This window comes from Sphaeramia orbicularis, chromosome 22 (genome assembly GCF_902148855.1).
Source record: "Sphaeramia orbicularis chromosome 22, fSphaOr1.1, whole genome shotgun sequence".
Taxonomy (NCBI): domain Eukaryota; kingdom Metazoa; phylum Chordata; class Actinopteri; order Kurtiformes; family Apogonidae; genus Sphaeramia; species Sphaeramia orbicularis.
The window spans coordinates 1,266,152-1,286,818 of NC_043978.1; the positions used below are offsets into that span (position 1 = coordinate 1,266,152).

Consider the following 20,667-nt stretch of genomic DNA (forward strand, 5'->3'; position numbering starts at 1 on the left):
ATGTGTGAAGACATCAGAGTACTAGAGAGAAATCTAGGTGTTAATCTGATTTATTATAATCAGATTACTGCTGTAATTGGATAAAGACGATCAGATTATCCAGTTTACATGATCAATAATAATCTGATAACTGCACACATGGGGTCATATATATGACAGGAGTTGTGGTGTGGATGTAAAGGGGTCCAGAGTGGATGTAAAGGGGTCCAGAGTGGATGTAAAGGGGTCCAGAGTGGATGTAAAGGGGTCCGGTGTGGATGTAAAGGGGTCCAGAGTGGATGTAAAGGGGTCCGGTGTGGATGTAAAGGGGTCCGGTGTGGATGTAAAGGGGTCCGGTGTGGATGTAAAGGGGTCCAGAGTGGATGTAAAGGGGTCCAGAGTGGATGTAAAGGGGTCCGGTGTGGATGTAAAGGGGTCCAGAGTGGATGTAAAGGGGTCCAGAGTGGATGTAAAGGGGTCCGGTGTGGATGTAAAGGGGTCCAGAGTGGATGTAAAGGGGTCCAGAGTGGATGTAAAGGGGTCCGGTGTGGATGTAAAGGGGTCCGGCTGAACAGAACCCACCTCGGTCTCACACAGAACCTTGAGGCTGTCCTGGCTGATGAGCTCTAACAGCTGACAGTGGGACAGGCTGAAGAACTCGTCCACTTTGGTCACCTACGACACAAAAGCACAAACGCACATGCTGGTGTCAGACCACGCCCACAGGGAGACCACGCCCACAGGGAGACCACGCCCAGTACAGCCAGTACCCCTGCCTCATGGCAGAGGGCGCTGCTGAGCACACAGGTTCCTCTTACTACAAGTCAAGTGCAGTGATTGGTTGATTTTTCCTTCTCGCCCCGCCTTAATCTCGAAATGGAAGATTCCAATACCAACATAATTTGGTTGAAAAGAATGTAAAGAATGCTGATCTGAGATAGGAAACAAAACCTGTTAACTGTTGCCAATCGAATGGTGAATAAGATACTCTTTTGGGTTCATATACAGGTGTGTGACTCTTTTTTCAGTCAGATCTACAACATCTCACAAAATTAGAATATCATGAAAAAGTTCAATATTTTTGGTCACTCATTTCAGAAAGTGAAACCCATACATTATAGAGACTCATTACACACAGTGAAATATTTCAAGCCTTTATTTCTTGAAATTTTGATGATTTTGGCTTATAGAGAATGAAAACCCAAAATTCAGTGTCTCAGAAAATGTGAATATTGTGGGAAAAGTTCAATATTGGAGAGTCCTGGTGACACATTCTATTCAGCTAATGAACTGAAAACACCTGCAAAGTCTTCCTGAGCCTGTCCGTGGTCTGTCAGTCTGGGTCAGTAGGCCACTGCTGACCTGACAGATGTCCACAACACAGTCTACAGCGGGGTGTCCATCACCCCCACAAATGCACAAAATGGAAATTCACAATTTGGGCTGTGTATTGGCAAGAATCTGGTGATATGGTACAAATAACGATACTAAGATCATGATACAATATATCATGATACTGTTAAAAGGGAATTTTTTGTTTGTTTCTTTTTTTTTAATGATTTTTTCCTTGAAGAACTGAATTACACCCAAAATCTGCACAAATACTAAACACATTTTTATTTGATCAGAACAGGATCTAATGTTATATCACAAAATGTTCCTGTGTTCAAACTGAAATTCTGTTTTACAGACGTTACAGTTTCAGATCCTGTTCAAATGTTCAGATTCTATTAGTTCACAACTAACATCAGAACATTATTTTTGTGCAATCCCAACAAAGGAGCTAACATTATTTAATAAAAGAGTGATCAATAAGAATAAATAAAATATAAGAAAAAAACAAAAAACAAAAATGAACCTCCACAATATCTGCATTTGAATAAATACCTAAAAATATCAATACAGTACTTTTTAATATCGATACAGTATTGTGAAATGAAATATCGCAATATATTGCAGAACTGATATTTTCTTACATGGTAATGGAAACCCAGCTCCTGACACCCTCCACAGGGGGGGTAAGCCACAGAAGGTCACTGCCTAAGAAGCCGGTTCCTCACAGAGTGCTGGATCCAAGTATATTCAGGGTCAGTCCATCACAGCTCACCCACTGAGTTCAACCCCACCTCCTCCAATTTTGATGAAATTTGGTATATGGGTAATTCATAACCAGAAAAACCAAAATTTCAAATTTTAACTGTTGGACCAGTGGTTTTGGAGATATCACAATTTCATTTTTTCACTTTTTCATGAAAAAGGCATGGCCGCCAAATTTTAAATTGTTGTAACTCAGGAACCACTGGTCTGATTTTAAAAAGCAAGGTATTTCTGTAAAGGGGAGACCATAAGGAATCTAAATCTAGCATTCTTTTGTACATTTGGGTACTTTTGAGTTGGATGACCTTTTGATTTACAGTCGTGGAAAAAATTATTAGACCATCAAAAGTCATCAAAAACAATGGTTATGCAATCCAGTCCTAACTCCTGTGTGTATCATGTGACTAAAACAGACAGAAAAGAAAACATGGAATGAATAAAAGCACTGTTTTTGTCAGTACAATGCCAGAGATATTGATGGAAGAACTGAAGTGATTTTGGTTATTATTCAAATCAGTTCAATTTTATTTGTACAGCCCTATATCACAACAGTGTCGCCTCACAGGTCTTAACAGAATTAGTTGGACATGAAAACAAACAACAGTCAAATAAACAGTAGATGAAGGACATGGATTAATGTCCTGGGCATCCCCTACTCTTACACCCTCCTTCTCAGCAAAAAACTCCAAAACCCAGTGGGAAAAGAGAAACCTCGGGGAAAACCACAGTGAAGGACAAATCCACTCCATGGACAGACAGACTGTAGATGAGAGCAGGACTGATGGACATCCATTTGTGGATGTAGTTCCAGTCTGTAATTTCTGCAATTTTATTATCAAGAAAACATGTTAAATGGTCAGATATTCGCTCTGAAATTAAACTCTTATGAGCTATTTTTGTTATCATTATATTTGTCCAAACAATTGTACCTTTAGTTGGACCAGGCATTAAAATGAACAAGAAATTGAAGAAAACAAGGGGTGGTCTAAGAATTTTTCTGCAACTGTATATTTTGACCTTGAAATTGACACTGTGCGACACATTTGACCTCTTTGACGCCATTATGAAAAATGTAGCCTTATGTGTCAACTACAAACATATAAAACAATTGGAGAACTTTTCTTTTTTTTATACTTGAGTAATTTGGGATAGAATATAGGCCTACCTCCAGATTCCGAGTAAATTCTGTGTATTAAGAGTGCAGCATCCAGAGCCTACGTGGACCTGGTCCAGCTGTGGGATCACCTCATGTTTTTGATCGGTCTAAACAAAGCCCAGATTTGAATCAATGTTTACACGCAGTTCAGTTTTCTGATTCCTTTTTGCCCTTTGGCTGCTAAACAGGGGCAGTCTTTATTAGTTCCTTATCTGTTGCTATGTTGTGATTGCAGTTTTCAGGCAGAAGTCCATGTTTCTAATCGGAAACATTAGGGTGAACGCCAGGCTGTGGTCACATGGTGTGAGCAGCCTGCACACAGACACTGGCACCTCAAGAACCACTCCAAGTTTTTAGTTTCTTTAAAACAAAGGAAGAACAGAGTCATAATTCACATTTCCTTGATGTTTTCTACATTTAATACCTCAAAGAAATGTAAGTATTCCAGAGTTTCATAAACTTATTGATTTGGGTGGATCTATAACTTTGTAGTATTGATGAAAAGGAAGTACTTAGACGTGTAATAAGACTTTTACTTTTGATGTTAGCTAATGAAGGATTACAATAACCCATAAATAACAACTACAAATTAAAGCTGCAAGCAGCATTGGGCGGGACCTCACACCGGGCGTTCTGCCTCCCCCACGATCCACCCCCCCGTGACCGTCGACACCTCAGCTCCACTCACACCTCTCCGTCCCCATACCAGTTCCCACCCTTTAGTGTCTGTCCTCCTTACATCTGTACAGAACACCAGCAACCCTCTGCTGAAACCACCATCACCTTTAAATGAGACTTTTATTTTGGAAACCCTACTGTGTGTATGTGCATTTGTTTTGTATGTGAGAGAAAGAATCAGTTTGAAAAATGAATTGAAATTGTATGAATAATTGAGCATAAAAGTGATGATTTATCACATTTAAGGCTTTTATTTTGGAAAAACCCTATTGTGTGAGCATGTGTGTCTGTGAGAAAGAGTACTTTGAATGAAGAAACATTGTACAAACAGTCGAGCATTTGGTCATAAAAATGAAAAGAAGTTATGTAATAGACATTATGTATTATTTTTAATAGGAGTTTTATTTTGAAAAAATGTACTCCGTGTACTTTGTAATGTGTGCAAAATGTCCACTATCCACAGTATAATGCAGCAAAACCTGTTTTTAAATGTGAGAGGTGGGGAATAAAAAAAAAAAAAAAAAAAAAAACATCAGTGCCCTGCCTGGGTTTTGAACTCATGCCTCCTGCACAACAGACCAACACTTTAACCACTGGTCTACTATCAGACACACACATGCATGCACTGGTAAGCATTATATAGGTATTTTGTCATTGTGAAAACTGAAACTAAACATAGTCTTCAAAAAATCGCGATTATTCCGTACCCGTAGGTCACATCTGAAAAATTCTTTCACTTTTGGATTCTGCAGACTTGTGGGAATTTAATGAGGTATAACTTTTTATCAAAAGCCTGAAATGAATAAGCAGTAATTGCAGAAACGTAGAGTAACTTTCAAAGGCAGATTGCCAACTTCCTGTTGGAGTTAGCTCATGAGTGTCAGTATATGATTTGTCGGCTCAATCAGACCAACATTTTGGCATTTGTTTCATGTTTCTGTGACATTCCTACTGGCCGCTAGGGCAGATTTTGTGTGTTTTTTAGTACATAGGTGGCGCTACAGAGTCCACTTTGGCCCCCAAGGGGTTAATTTTGATATTGAATCAAAGTGTTCACCAGCCATGACATACATGGCAAATTTGGTGAGTTTTGGAGCATGTTAAGGGGGTCAAATGGCAGTCTAAAGTGGAAAAAGTATGAAAAGAAACAAATTGCTATAAATCAATAACCGTACATCCTATCTCAAAATTTTTTGCATGTGAGTGTTGTGCTGAGTCCCCTGAACATGTAGATATGTCACATGTGGGGAAAAACTCCAAAGTGAAAAATGAGTTCCAAACATCGCAACTTTGCGGGCTTCTAAAAAAAAAAGTAAGACAGTTTTGGAAAAAGTACAAGATCACTTTTTTGAGGAGGGTTCACTCTGTCTTTTGGTGCTATTTAGAAGTCAATACGATAAACGGTGTCATCGGAGTTAGTTTTAAAAATTTTATTTTGAAAGGCATATTGCGAACTTCCTGTTGGAGTTAGGTTAGGGGCATCAGTGTGTCATTTGTAGTGCTTCATCCAACAAACATTTTGGCATTGGTTTCATGTCTGTCCGACATTCCTACTGGCCACTAGGGCCGTTAATGTTTTTTTTCACATAGATGGCGCTAGAGAGCACCTATGGGGTCAATTTTTACATTTTATCAAATTTTTTGCCAGGCCTGACATGTGTGCAAAGTTTGGTGAGTTTTTGGGTATGTTTAAGGGGTCAAAATCCAGTTGAAAGTCGTGACGGTATAATAATATAAAAACGAACGAAATACAATAGGGCCTTGCTTGCAGGCAAGGCCCTCTCACTGTGTGAGAGGGCCTTGCCTTTCGGCTCGGTCCCTAATTTTCTTTGTGAAAAATTATGTGGAAAAATTTTAAGTGAAAAAAATAACATTACACTGTGAAAATATTTACATTTACAAAACTACCCTTTCACAATAAAATGCAAATAAATACATAAATTAAAACAAAGATGAACAACCTGAAATGTCCAATTTGAACAATATTCTGTCTGTTCCTAAATATTTGGTGCATTTATGGATCCACTGTGATCTGCAGTTATGTTCATAATAACAGATGGAATATTGTAGAAATTGTTCAAATTTTAGTTCCAAACTCCAAAATTTGAACAATATTCTGCCTGTTACCAAATGTTTATGGAACACTGTGTAAATGCACATGTATAAATAATAAGTCCAGACATAATATTGTTAAAATTGCACTAATTTTTCAAATGAAATTTCTGTTTTTTGAGGTTATTCACATCTTTGTTGTAAAATGTAAATATTTTTTTAACTTAAACAAAATGAAAAACTTGGATTTGTTATTAGTTATAGGTTATTAAGTCATTATTTTACTGGTCTGGCCCACTTCAGATCAAAGTGGGCTAAATATGGCCCCTGAACCAAAATGAGTGGGACAGCCCTGTTCTAAGGTTCACTTCCCACATAATAAATCCCACTCACTGCCAGGCGTCTGTAAGCAGATAACCCACATGATCGGTGTCGGTAAAAGCAGGAGCCCACCTCACTGAAGTGTGTGTTAATGTACTCTCGGCTCTTCTGGTGCAGATCGGTGCAGCCGATCTCCTCTGCGAAACGAGCGATGCCGATGACATTGGACGGCTCCAGGTGTTTGATGAGGAAGTCACAGCATGCTTTGGCCACGTCCTCCATCTGAAACCTGTGGAAAAAGTGTGGGAAAAACTCGGACTCCAGCGGACACTCATGTCTCAGACTGATCTGAGTCGTATGTCACACCAGTTATTATGGTATTTGGTGGTCTATACCGACCGATACTGACCTATACCGATTGATACCGACCTATACCGACCAATACCGACCGATACTGACCTATACCGATTGATACCGACCTATACCGACCGATACCAACCTATACCGACCGATACCGACTGGTACCGACTGATACCGACCTATACCGACCAATACCGATTGGTACCGACTGATACCGACCTATACCGACCGATACCGACTGGTACCGACTGATACCGACCTATACCGACTGATACTGACTGATACCGACCTTTACCAACTTGTACCGACCTATACCGACCGATACAAACCTGTACAGACCTAAACTGACCTATACTGACCGATACTGACCTATACCAACCGATACGACCTATACCGACTGATACCGACCTATACTGACTGATACCGACCTATACCGACCTATACCGACCGATACTGACCTATACCGACCGATACTGACCTATACCGACTGATACCGACCTATACTGACTGATACCGACCGATACCAACCTATACCGACCGATACGGACCAATACCAACTGATACTGACTGATACCGACCTATACCGACCTATACCGACTGATACTGACTGATACCGACCTTTACCAACTTGTACCGACCTATACCGACCGATACCGACCTGTACAGACCTAAACTGACCAATACTGACCTATACCAACCGATACAACCTATACCGACTGATACTGACCTTTACCGACTTGTACCAACCTATACCGTCCTATACTGACCGATACCGACCTGTACCGACCTGTATCGACCTATACCGACCTGTACCGGCCTATACCGACTGATGCCGACCTATACCGACCTGTACCGACCTATACCGACCTGTACCAACCTGTACTGGCCTATAGCGACCGATACCAACTGATACAGACCTGTACCGACCTATACCGAACTGTACCGACCAATACCAACCTGTACTGACCTGTACTGACCTATACCGACCTATACCAACCTGTACCGACCTATACCAAACTGTACAGACCTATACCGAACTATACTGACCAATACCGACCTGTACTGACCTGCACCGGCCTATACTGACCGATACCGACCTGTACCGACCTATACCAAACGGTACAGACCTATACTGAACTGTACCAACCTAAACCGACCTGTACTGACCTATACCGACCTGTACTGACCTATACCGACCTGTACCGACCGATACCGACCTATACCAACCTGTACCGACCTGTACTGACCTATACCGACCTAAACCGACCTGTACCGGCCTATACCAACCGATACCGACCTGTACAGACCTTCACCGACCGATATCGACCTATACCGACCGATACCGACTTGTACCGACCTGTACAGACCTGTACCGACCGATACCGACCGATGTCGACTGATACCGACCTATACCGACCTGTATCAATCTATACCGACTGATACGAACTATACCAACCGATACCGACCGATACAACCTATACCGACCGATACTGACTGATACCGGCCTATACCGACCTGTACCGATCTATACTGACTGATACAAACTATACCGACCTATACCGACCTGTACCGATCTATACTGACTGATACGAACTATACCGACCTATACCGACCTGTACCGACCTGTACTGACCTATACCGACCTAAACCGACCTGTACCGGCCTATACCAACCGATACCGACCTGTACCGATCTGTACAGACCTTCACCGACCGATATCGACCTATACCGACCGATACCGACCTGTACCGACCTGTACAGACCTGTACCGACCGATACCGACCGATGTCGACTGATACCGACCTATACTGACCGATACCGACCTATACCGACCTGTACCGATCTATACTGACTGATACGTACTATACCAACCGATACCGACCGATACCGGCCTATACAGACCTGTTCCAACCTGTACCGACTGATACTGGCCTACACAGACCTATACCGACCTGTACCTGCATTTTGGACCTTTCGCCTGTTATTCAACACCATTTGATCACATATGAATTTACACCAAGACCTCAGGTTCACATAACTCTAACCCTAACCCACTCTAACCCTAACCCCTAACCCTCAGTGTGTGGTATTTGACACGTCTTCAGGTTGGCCAGGGGGATAATAACAGTGTGAACAGACATGCGGAAAGGTTATAATGCGTACAGATAAGACGTTAATTAAAAGTGGAGTGTATATTTACGCTGGTCATGATGACCTAATATGACAGAAGTCCATACCTCATGGCAGCCAACAGGACGTGCAGAACACACTTCTCTCCTACGGTGATGTGGGAGGTGTATGCGAAGTCGATCAGTCGTCCCACCACCTGAGGGCTGACGTCACACAGGGTGACCTCCGAGGCACTGCACTCTTTGAAGCTGCTGGTGAACATGGCCCTGAAGTAGGGACTGCAGGAGGCCAGGACCACTTTATGGACCTGAGAGGGAGGGGGACCAGAGGAAAACATCTGAGTCAGCAGAGCTCTGAGGGCACCGGTGTCAAACATGCGGACCATGGGCCAAAACCCACCCACCAAAGGGTCCACTCCAGCCCCCGGAAGGGATTTGAAAAGTGCAAACATTCCACTGAAGGTATAAACCATCAAGGGTGTCCAACTGGTTTTAGTTCTGGTTCCACATTCAGACCAATGGGAACCAATAAAATAATGACATCATCTACAAATAATAACAACTACAAATTTTCTTTCTGATTTAATGTGAAAAAAATAACACAATACTATGAAAATATTTACATTTACAAACTATCCTATAACAATAAAATGTGAATAACCTGAACTGTCTGGAGACAGTTCTGTGGAACTGTTCCAATATTCAGTCTGTTCTTACATGTTTGGTGCATTTGCAGATCCACTGTCATCTGTACGCTGGGTTCAAAATGAGCTCTGATGGAATATTGGAGAAACTGTTCTTATTTTAGTTATCTTAGTTTAATTCTAACAATATTCTGCCTGTTTCCACACCTTTGTGTAACATTGTGTCTACTGCACCAAGGTTATTATCGTTAACAAAAACTAAAGAAATGACGAAAACTAGAACTGTAAAAACATTTTCGTTAACTGAAATAAATAAAAACTATAATTAATAGAAAAAATGATAACTAACTGAAACTGTATTGTGTGCATATAAAACTAACTAAAACGTATTAAAATTATGGATAAAATTCCCTTCATTTTCATCTTTGTGATTGATACGAAATCAATGTATTTTGCTGTAGTAATTTTCTCTGCTGGCACCATCTGATATTTAAGGGTCCGTCACTCGTGGTTTCCAGTCGTCTTCTGGTCCCCACTCTACCTGGAAACATGGAGACTAAAGCAGCAGAGTCCTGTCTGGGATTGATTTGAATACGATGGAGAGGAAGAGAAAAGATATATATATATAAAATAACAAAAAAACAAAACTAAATATAGAAACTAAAACTAAGCATTTAGAAAAAAATGAAAACTAATAAAAACTAACTGAATTAGAGAAAAAACATCAAAACTAGATGAAACAAAACTATAATGAAAAATCCAAAACTATAAGACCCTTGTATTGCACATACATAAATGATAAGTTGAGGCAGAATATTGTTCAAATTGCATTTATTTTTCTTACAAAAGTTCCATTTTTTCAGGTTATTCACATTTTTTGGGGAAAGTTTGTAAATGGAAAAGTTTTCAGAATGTAATGTTTTTTATTGACCTAAAACAAAAAGAAAAAATGTCATTATTTCTAGTTTATTGTGTTATTATTGTACTGGAGATAAGACTGGACTGAATGTGGAACCTGAACTTAATGAGTTCGACCCCTGGTTAAAGCAGTAAATAGGTATCGTCTATGGTGACAGAACAGGTTTAGTACTTGTGAACCTCAGCTCACTGGTGATGACTGCAGAGTTCATCTCTGCTCTGAATCTGGTGCAAATCGGACAAAGTTGGATCTGATCCAGCAGTAACATGTGGACACATTTGGTGTTCAACAGTCTCTGTCATGTAATCAGAGTAACTTATATACATGTATTAGACATATTTCAGTGGGTATTTAGAAGCACTTTAACATGAGGAGATCAAATTTTTAGGTGAAAAATGTGAAATTACTGCTCGATAACACGGGGCTGTGAAACAGACATCCATTTTTTAAGCTTCACACAAACATTCAAAACATGCAGTTTTCGACAGAAATTCATATGAAACCTTTTAGATATTAGGGGTGTAAGAAAATATTGATTCTGCAATATATTGCGATATTTCATTTCACAATACTGTATCGATATTAAAAAAGTACTGTATAGATATTTTTAGGTATTTATTCAAAAGCAGATACTGTGGAGGTTCATTTATGGGTTTTTTTTATTTATATTTTATTCATTATTCTTTAACACTCTTTTATTAAATAATGTTCGTTCCTTTGTTGGGATTGAACTAAAATCCTGTTCTGATGTTAGTTCTGAACTAATAGAACGTGAACATCTGAACAGGATCTGAAACTGGAATGTCTGGAAAACAGAATTTTAGTTTGAACATAGGAACATTTTGTGATAGAACATTAGATTCTGTTGGGATCAAATAAAAATGTGTTTAGTATTTGTGCAGATTTCTGGTGTAATTCAATTCTTCAAGGAAATAATCATTTAAAAAAAGAAACAAAAAAATTGCCTTTTTAACAGTATTGTGATATATCGTGATCCTAGTATTGTGATTTGTATCGTATCACCAGATTCTTGCCGATACACAGTCCTATTAGATATTATGTTCAGCTACACTGAAAATAAATTTTGGGGTAAAATATTGAAAAGTCTCTGTTTTATTGACGTGTGAATATGGTCAGATGTGGACAGGTTGCCATAGTAACACGTGGACGACTCCTTACCGTCGTATGCATCAAACAAAATGGATCCAAAGGTCATCAAAGTTTCACTCAAATATCTGAATTATAAGCAACTTGAAAATTTAAAATTGGTATTTTTGTGGTAACACATGGAACCTTTGGATACAGTACATGCAATGACATTTATGGAGTAGAACGAAAGAAACTCTGCAGAGAAATTCAACAAAATAAAAAAAATGGGCATTTCTGACTTTTTTTTTTGTGAATGTATAACATGTATAAGCACTGATAAACTGTCCAAATACAGTTTTTATCAGTGGATTGGACAACTGAGTCTCACTGAAAATTATTTATATATATATTTATAGGTAATTTGATTGTTTTAATACATGCAAATATTCTTTATTAAACATTAAAAAGTCAAAAAAATATGCAACATCTCATGTAAAGTTAAGGCAAAAAACTGTATTTTAGTGATGGAAAATTACTGTATTTTTATGGGCTGATTATTTTCCATTATTTAACAGTATTTTTTTGGCACCCCTGCTGCCAGAATAATACTGTTATACATATATATATATATATATATATATATATATAATTTTTTTTTTTTTTTTTTTTTTTTTTTTTATTTACAGTGTATATTCATCATTTAATAGGGCTTATGTATTTTATTTTATTGTAGTTTTGTTTGTTTGTTTTGTTTTTTCTCTCTCTCTTCTGCCCAGTTTACTCAGTTCTGGTTGTAGTTATTGTTTCCATTATAATTATCACCATGATTGTTACTGTTTGTATTGTTGATACTTTCTTGTGCGGGTCTTCGCCACCTTCTTCTGCCCCCCCCTCCCACCATGTCAGGTCTGAAATGTGGTTCAACAAAACTCATAATACAGACAGTAGAATATCAAGTGGAGCTCCGTATACTTTATGAAGTTTCCTTTGGCAAAGCAAATGTGTTCAGCGCCAAAAGGAGTCAGACTACCATTCTGCTGTTAGGATGATGGACAAGACAAGTTAAAAAAGAAAAAAAAAAAAAATTAATCGAGCAAATTCTTATTGACCATTAATTGATAATTGATTAATTGTTTACATCCCTATCAGGTACCTTAAATTTGTACTTAGTAAAGGTACTTATGTTGTTAGAATCCACTGCAGTTTGGGACTTTATGAGTCGGTTTTAATGAACGTGTGAAACAAACCCCACCCCCCAGATAACAAACAGCGTCTGACCTTGAAGTCCTCGGTCCTTTCCTGGTATGTGACATGAAGCACCAGGTCACACAGCTTCTCCTCCCGCCTGAACTCATCCATGACCTTCAGGGATCTGGAGGCGTGGCTCTCCACTACGTAGTCCAGATACCCAGACCCACGCATGGAGGGGACGGCGATGGCCGAAAAGTCCGAATCACGGGTCGGACGTCTCTTTCGCAAAGGGCAATGCATCCTAGGATAAAGGAAGAGGATTTCCTTTGGGTTCAGTACCTGCTTGGTTTTAAACGTCTGGGGCAGTTCAAAGCGTGGAGCTCTTATCCCACAGAGGAATACACGTCTTTAGTCTAAACTTAATTGAAGGCTCAGGAGTGCATGTCCTCAGCTTCTCCATGTTTTCTCAGTCTTAACAAAAATCCAAAAATCTGTTTAAAAAGTGTAGATTAGGAATGTGAAAAATGTACGATCCATTTATGGTCCAGGCCACAGGCAGAAGGCGGAGCAGGCGATCCATAAAATAAGACAGTTCCTGCATCAAACAGGTTTGGATTATATGTGTCACTGCGAAAATAGGACCGGAAAACAAAGGAGCAGACCGATGGTGAACCGCAACAAACGCCCTCATCTGCAGATCCAGTCTGCAGCATGACTGACAGCAGCCGTCCAAGGAGCAGAGCGTTTCCACAGAACAAGTCAGAGCACATCTGAGGAGGAGTCCATCCTGATGTTTTAGTGCATCCTCTGCACTTTAGCCTTTCACAAGAGAAGAGGAAGTGGAAGTGCACAGTCAGAGGGATCCGGCTCAGATCCAAACTGCTGGAACGTGTATCCTGTAAAAGAAAAAAGGAAAAGGAAATGTAAGAATCTAAAATGTGTGTCAAATGGAAACGCAACAAACACAGGCCTTAATGAACACTAATGAAGTCCAACTCCCCAGGGAAACTGTTTTTGTTCTTGTGTGTATGTGGTGTGTGAACGGCTGTGTGTGTGTGTCGGTGTCAGATTCTGAAGTTTCACTTCCTCGCATCTGAAAAAGTGAAGACAGTCAACATGTAGTGTTCCCTCTGTGACTTCGAAACAGATTTAGTCAAATAGAAATGAGGGTTTACCCAGACCCGATCACATGACCATAAAAATACGACATCTGGGACTAATCTGATAATTGCTATAATCAGATGCGACTCATTTCCCTGTACTTCAGAAATGCGATAATTAAAAACCCTGGTTTACATGTTTCAGTCCATTGTTTGATTTCTTTCACAGTATGTATGTATGTTATGATATTTCAGGTTGTTCATATTTGTTCAGATTTTTCACATTTAATTGTTAAACGACACATTATTAATGTAAATATTTTCAGAATTTAATGTTATTTTTTTTGCACAAACAGAGAAAAAACCTGGCGTCATTATTTATTGCTATAATGTAATATTATTGTCTGTATGTGGAACCTGAACTAAATTAGTTCGACACCCTTGATTGTTAATATGTTCAGTTTCCAGATTCTTACTACGGTCCAGTCTGGACCCTTTGGTGGACTGGTTTTGGACCACGGGCCACATGTTTGACGTCCCTGCACTAAACCCTTCACACATGATTCTATAAATGATCAGCAAATATGTTATTTATTGTAAAGCTCAACTGCTCGGCTGTTTATACTTCGTTTATTACTTCTGCCCAAGGAGGTGAAGTTTTCATCTGGGTTTGTCTGTCTGTCTGTTAGCATGATCACTCAAAGTTATGGAAGTATTTTCAGGAAATTTTCAGGAAATGTTGATACTGGCACAAGGAACAAATGATTACATTTTGGTGGTGATGGGGGGGGGGGGGTCATATGTTAATTTCAAAACAACAGAAGAGAGAAATAATACAATTGGACTGAAAGAGGCTCAGACAGAAGCAAAGCTTATTAATGACCTACTTTACACATTAAACTACACAATACATGGGGTCAAACAGAAGTCTCTAAACTTTAAAACATGAGAATTTTAAAATAATGGATTAGTCTGATCAGAGTATTATTATAATATTTATGATACGTATGATACGTATTTATGATATGCTGGTTTTTGTTGTAAAACAATTTGGTCAGTTGTGGTTTTAAAAGTAGATCCCATAATTCAACACAGTTAAATATGGAAGTATCAGTGAGCAGTGAATTCAATATAAACCTTTGTCTTTGTACTGGATGGACACTGGTTTTCAGATCGGCCCTTTTACATATTCAACAGGTTTTTTCCACTTAAGTTTAGGTTCAATCACAACCCAGAGGAATCTGGTCCCCCAAACCCTTATAATTATCTATCTATCGATCTATCTATCTATCTATACACACACATACACACACACACACACACACACACACACACACACACATATATATATATATATATATATATATATATATATATACATAATATGACTTTCAGGTTGGTTTCCAAATACCATAAATATAATTTTCTTTATACGACGGCGTATTAGGGCCACATAAGAAAATAAATATGCTTGTCACTACGAGAATAAAGTCATTATTTAACAAGAATAAAGTTGTTAATTAACGATGATAAAGTCGTTATTTAATGAGAATAAAGTGTAGATTTAAAAAACTCATTATTTAATGAGAATAAAGTAATTATTTAACGAGAATAAAGTCATACTGTTATGAGATTAAAGTTGTAATATTTTGAAAATTCCAGTTTTACAGCGAAGGCAACAAGCGAAGCAGTAACTGTCCCTTCTGTTGGACTCAGAAACTCACAGTAGAATCCTCACAGTTTGTTCAGAAACATCAAACCTTCTCAAGCCCATGAGTAGGTACAACTTCTCATTATATTCTAACTTTATTCTCGAAATATAATGACTTTCTTCTCATTAAATAACAACTTTATTCTTGTTAATTAAATGACCTTATTCTCGTTAAATAATGTGTTTATTCTCATTAAATAACAACTTTATTCTCATTAAATCATGACTTTTTTAAAACTACAACTTAATTCTCATTAACAACTCTATTCTTGTTAAATAACGACTTTATTCTTGTAGTGACAAGCGGTTTTTTTTTCTCATGTGGCCCTAACATGCCGTCGTATCTTTATATTAAGAGGTAACTTATTAATATTAAACCAGGTTTGGAGAACTCCAAGCTCTATTTGAACTGTGCAGAAGTTCTTCTCAGTTTCTCCCAGAGCAGAACAAAGGTGTGTCATCTGCAAATATTAAACAGTTGAATTTATCCCATGAAGCCTTTTCTTTCCATCCAACTCCAGCTGTTTTGGTCTGACTTGAACTTGGCACACAGAGAATCCAGGTCAACTGCATATCTCGTAACCATCAAACGTGCACATGCCACAGTGTGACCGCTGCTCCGGCCTCAGCACAACCAAACAGAAAAGGCTTCGTCTATGTTCGCTGTTACACTGAAATAAAGATCTGCGGAGTCACATGACACGTACTACCTATTTAAAACAGCAACTGCACAAAGAAAAATAAGAACGCACTAACATTTGAAACATGGAAAATGCATAGTACCTTTCTTTTTTGGACCACCCCCTTGTACAAAACCAGTCTTTTTCCACCCAAACTCAAACACAGCAGTGGAGTAGAGTGGAGTGGAGTTGCTCAATCACATGTGGTCAGCCTGCAGCTGGCTCAGCGCTCACATACAGTCAGTCCAACTGTTCTGCTGATCATATGACCCACAGAGGCCGACAGGAAGGGAGGGAGAGTGACGCCAGCACAAACAGATTATGAGGGCAACGGCGTAAACCATGGAGAGAAAAACAACGTCCCAGAGAATCCAAGTCCATTACATAAGAAAACAAAAGCCCACGACCAGATGAGGAAAGAGCGAAGCCTGAAAAGGGTTCCATAAAGGAGCGCTGTTGGAGAATATGAGCCCAGCGTAGATTTAGGATCAGGCTTTAAGGAGGGTTCACAGGGCAGAGCTCAGCTGGTTACCATAGAAACCAAGAACTGCACAAGCCCCACGGAAAACTGCAGTTGATTCATTTCAACACAGTTTTATAAAACAGGGGTGTCAAACTGCTTTTAGTTCAGGGACCACATCCAGCCCAACATACAGAGGAGGGTTAAATATATGTGGTTTGTTTATGGTTTGTAAATATAAACAGACACCTTTGGCACAGGAACTAATTTTGCCTAATTTTCTTCAATCAAAAATGCTGAAGTGAGAGCTGGGGGTACTTGGATAAAAAAGTCTATTTCAGGGGGCACTCCGCTGTAAAAAGTCTATTTCAGGGGATACTCCACTAAAAAGTCTATTTCAAGGCTACTCCGCTGTAAAAAGTCTATTTCAGCGGGTACTCCGCTGCAAAAAAAAGTCTATTTCAAGGGGTACTCCACTGTAAAAAAAAAAAAGTCTATTTCATGATTACTCCACTGTAAAAAAAAAAAAAAAAATCTATTTCAGGGGGTACTCCGCTGTAAAAAGTTGGAGACCCACTGGTCTAATGTAATATATTAATGAGCCTTTTGAGATGTTGACACATGTATGTTTTCAGTCAGTTTGGATCATTTCCACAGTGGTGTAGAAGTTCCCTCAGATGAACATCACACAGGGTTGGGGTTAACCACTCCCACAGCTGTTCCAGGGGCAGATGACACAGCAGATTTGTGTTTTATCACGCTGGACCTGAGCCTACGTTTGTCTGCCTTAACCCTAGAGGTTGAAAACTCCTGAGCTGCACAAACTACCAGCTTTCTGCAGTGTTTTGTAACCACAGGAACTCATTTTGTTTGCAGTGTCATGTTATCTTTTGACTCACAAACAGCTGACTGGGCTGAAAACAAACAAAAAAAAACATGTTGCCAAATGTGCATGTGCTCCTTAAGTCCAAACTCCAGACTGTGACGGAGGATGGCAGATAACCTTCTGGGCACGTTGTGCAACGATGACAAACTCCATTATGCACAAAAATATGAAAAGTCACTTTGGCCTTGAACACGAGTTCAGCTTGTTCTCAACAGTTCTAAAGGCCTTTAGTGCAGATCAGTTCTAAAGGCCTTTAGTGCAGATCGGTTCCAAAGGCCTCTAGTGCAGATCGGTTCCAAAGGCCTCTAGTGCAGATCGGTTCTAAAGGCCTCTAGTGCAGATCGGTTCCAAAGGCCTCTAGTGCAGATCGGTTCCAAAGGCCTCTAGTGCAGATCGGTTCCAAAGGCCTTTAGTGCAGATCGGTTCCAAAGGCCTCTAGTGCAGATCGGTTCCAAAGGCCTCTAGTGCAGATCGGTTCCAAAGGCCTCTAGTGCAGATCGGTTCCAAAGGCCTTTAGTGCAGATCGGTTCTAAAGGCCTTTAGTGCAGATCGGTTCCAAAGACCTCTAGTGCAGATCGGTTCCAAAGGCCTCTAGTGCAGATCGGTTCCAAAGGCCTTTAGTGCAGATCAGTTCTAAAGGCCTCTAGTGCAGATCAGTTCTGCAGACACTGTTCATAGACACTGATGCTGCTCCTGTGGTCTGGGATCAGCTCCAAACAGACCAGAACCGGTCCAGTCTGAATCCACTACACTGTAAAAACAAACCTTTAGAATCTGCTCGGTAAAAGTGAGGCACTCATTTTGGTTGAGTAGGTTTTACTCCATATTTTGAGTAAAATGTGATTAAATTGAACAGCTATAACACACTAAAAGAAATGAGGTCAAATCCACCTTTCATATCCCAGTAGATTACACAACAAATTACTCATAAAAAGTGAGTAATATTAACTCTCTTTTGTTAATAGGAATATGTTCATCTACTTAATTTAGGACAGGGAGGATCAATCTAAATATTGATAGTATCCATACTAAGGTGTGTGTGTATTGGTATCAGATCGATATCAAAATTCCCAGTATCGCCCACCCTTAATTTAATTATTATTAACAACTAATCAGTATTTAACCATTACTTATTCAGGGAAGGTTAGTTTTAGTTGAAAAGCTGCCAGTCACAGGAGGTGTTCATTATTCAACCCTAACCCTAAGAAGCATGTGAAGCATGACAGATGAGGACTTCAGTCTGGTATTTTATTTTAACCCACCCCTGTATGGAACACCATTACAGAGAAGAAAGAAACAAAGGAACAACTGAGCTCATGGTGCAAGAATATAAACAGCAACTCAACAGAAATATTCATTTGACAAAAAAAAAACTAATCAAAACAGTCAAACACACCATAACTGCGCTATATATTTAAAAAAAAAAAAAAAGAACAATACTTCCTATCAACTCAGAATACTGTAAAACATATAAAAACTGTCCCAACTAGTTTGTCCCAATGCATGCTGGGAAATTCCCCCCATCTGCTCCTCCAACACGTCACAATATTATGGGGTAGATTTTATTATATTATTTTAAGTAGCAGTTGTTTAATTGTGTTTTATTTATTTCATTTACTTTTAACAACTTTGTACGGCAACCTTGAGTGTCCTGAAAGGCGCATATGAATAAAATGTATTATTATTATTATTATTATTATTATTGTTACTGTTAACAAATAGGTAGAACTGAACCAGTCCTAATAGATTTCACTGGCTAACTATTACTGTTGATTCAAATGGAAGTGATTTCCATAGTTTGTATTTAAAACCCCCCAAAAGCCTTTGTTTTTTTTTTTTGTTTTTTTTTACAGTGTACAGCGGTCTAAGTAGGGTTGATGATCTTTGAACCCAGGGAGGCGTCCTGCATAACTGTCATTGTTTCACATTCAAACCAGACCAGTGGCTTCACTGGCACGTTGGCATTCAGAAGAATGTTGGCCAGGTAAAAAAAAAAACAAAAAAAAAAACAACATCCTCATGCATTTATGGAAATTTCTGGAACTTTCTTGTATGTCTCCTCCCATCTGACTGGGTTCTGATGGTAGAACATCAGAGCTCTGATCTGCTGAATACCACAGAGGCGTTCAGGTGGCTCACCACTGCACAGATCCAACCAGGACCTGCTGTTTATGAAGTCCTGTTTCAAAGCCTGTGGACCGAGACCACCTGGAACCACCCAAACTGTCAGAACCGGACCCCTGAGGAACCTGAGGATCTGAGGCAGGGCTGTCAAACTCATTTTAGTTCTGTTCCACATTCAGCTAAATTTGATCTACAGTGGGCCAGACCAGTAAAATAATAACATAATAATATATAAATAATGTCAACTCCAAACTTTGCTCTATGTTTTAGAGTGAAAAAAGTAAAATTATGCGATGAAAATGTTTACATCTACCAACTGTCCTTTAAAACAATGTGAATAACATGAACAAATTGAAATTTCTTCAGAAAACTAAGTGCAATTTTAACAATATTATGCCTCAGTTTATCATTTAAATGTGTAAATTACAACTTACAGATCACAGTGGATCTACAAATACACAAAAGATTTAAAAACAGGCAGAATATTGTTAAAATTACACTCCAGACATTTGAAAATGCTCATATTTGTTGAGGTTATTTGTGTTTTTTGTGAAATGTTAGTTTTAGTGTAAATACAGTAAAATGACATGAAAATGTTTACATGTACAAACAGAAAAATTTGGAGTTGTGATCATTTATAGGTAATGATAGTATTTGACTGATCCGACCCCCTGCAGATGAAATTGGTCTGTATATGGAACCTGAACTAAAATGATTAATGTCTTCAGGGTCATTTTTGCATTTCACAGTCATTCCAGGGGCCGGACTGGAGCCTTTGGCGGGCTGGATTTGGCCCCCGGGCCGCATGTTTGACACCTGTGATCTAAGGGATGTAAGGGACTGACGGAATCTAAAGCTCAACACGTGTTCCTCTAAAACCAAATTCTGTGTTTTCTTCAGATAATGTTTCAAAATTTGGGATTACAACATGTCAACATTTAACAGAAGTTCCTCACTTTTCCTAAAGAATTGTTTACAGTCAGTGTTGGTGGATCGACATATTAATGCACATGAACTCTAACACTGCCGATACTGAACTCCTGTGGGACGGTCTGCCAGTGGATAACACTGTCGGCTCACAGACAGAAGGT

General features: G+C 39.2%; 1 protein-coding gene across 1 annotated transcript in view; it reads right to left on the reverse strand.

Moving 5' to 3' along the window:
- The window catches only part of keap1a (kelch-like ECH-associated protein 1a), a 45,302-nt gene that overhangs the window by 22,663 nt on the left and 1,972 nt on the right, over window positions 1–20,667 (reverse strand). The window contains exons 2-5 of the mRNA XM_030127610.1: window positions 12,703–13,511; window positions 8,881–9,080; window positions 6,416–6,572; window positions 562–654 (exon numbers count right to left, since the gene is read on the reverse strand). Of these exons, the coding sequence (XP_029983470.1) occupies window positions 562–654; window positions 6,416–6,572; window positions 8,881–9,080; window positions 12,703–12,915 (663 nt within the window). The 5' untranslated portion in view covers window positions 12,916–13,511. The remainder of the gene's footprint in view (window positions 1–561; window positions 655–6,415; window positions 6,573–8,880; window positions 9,081–12,702; window positions 13,512–20,667) is intronic.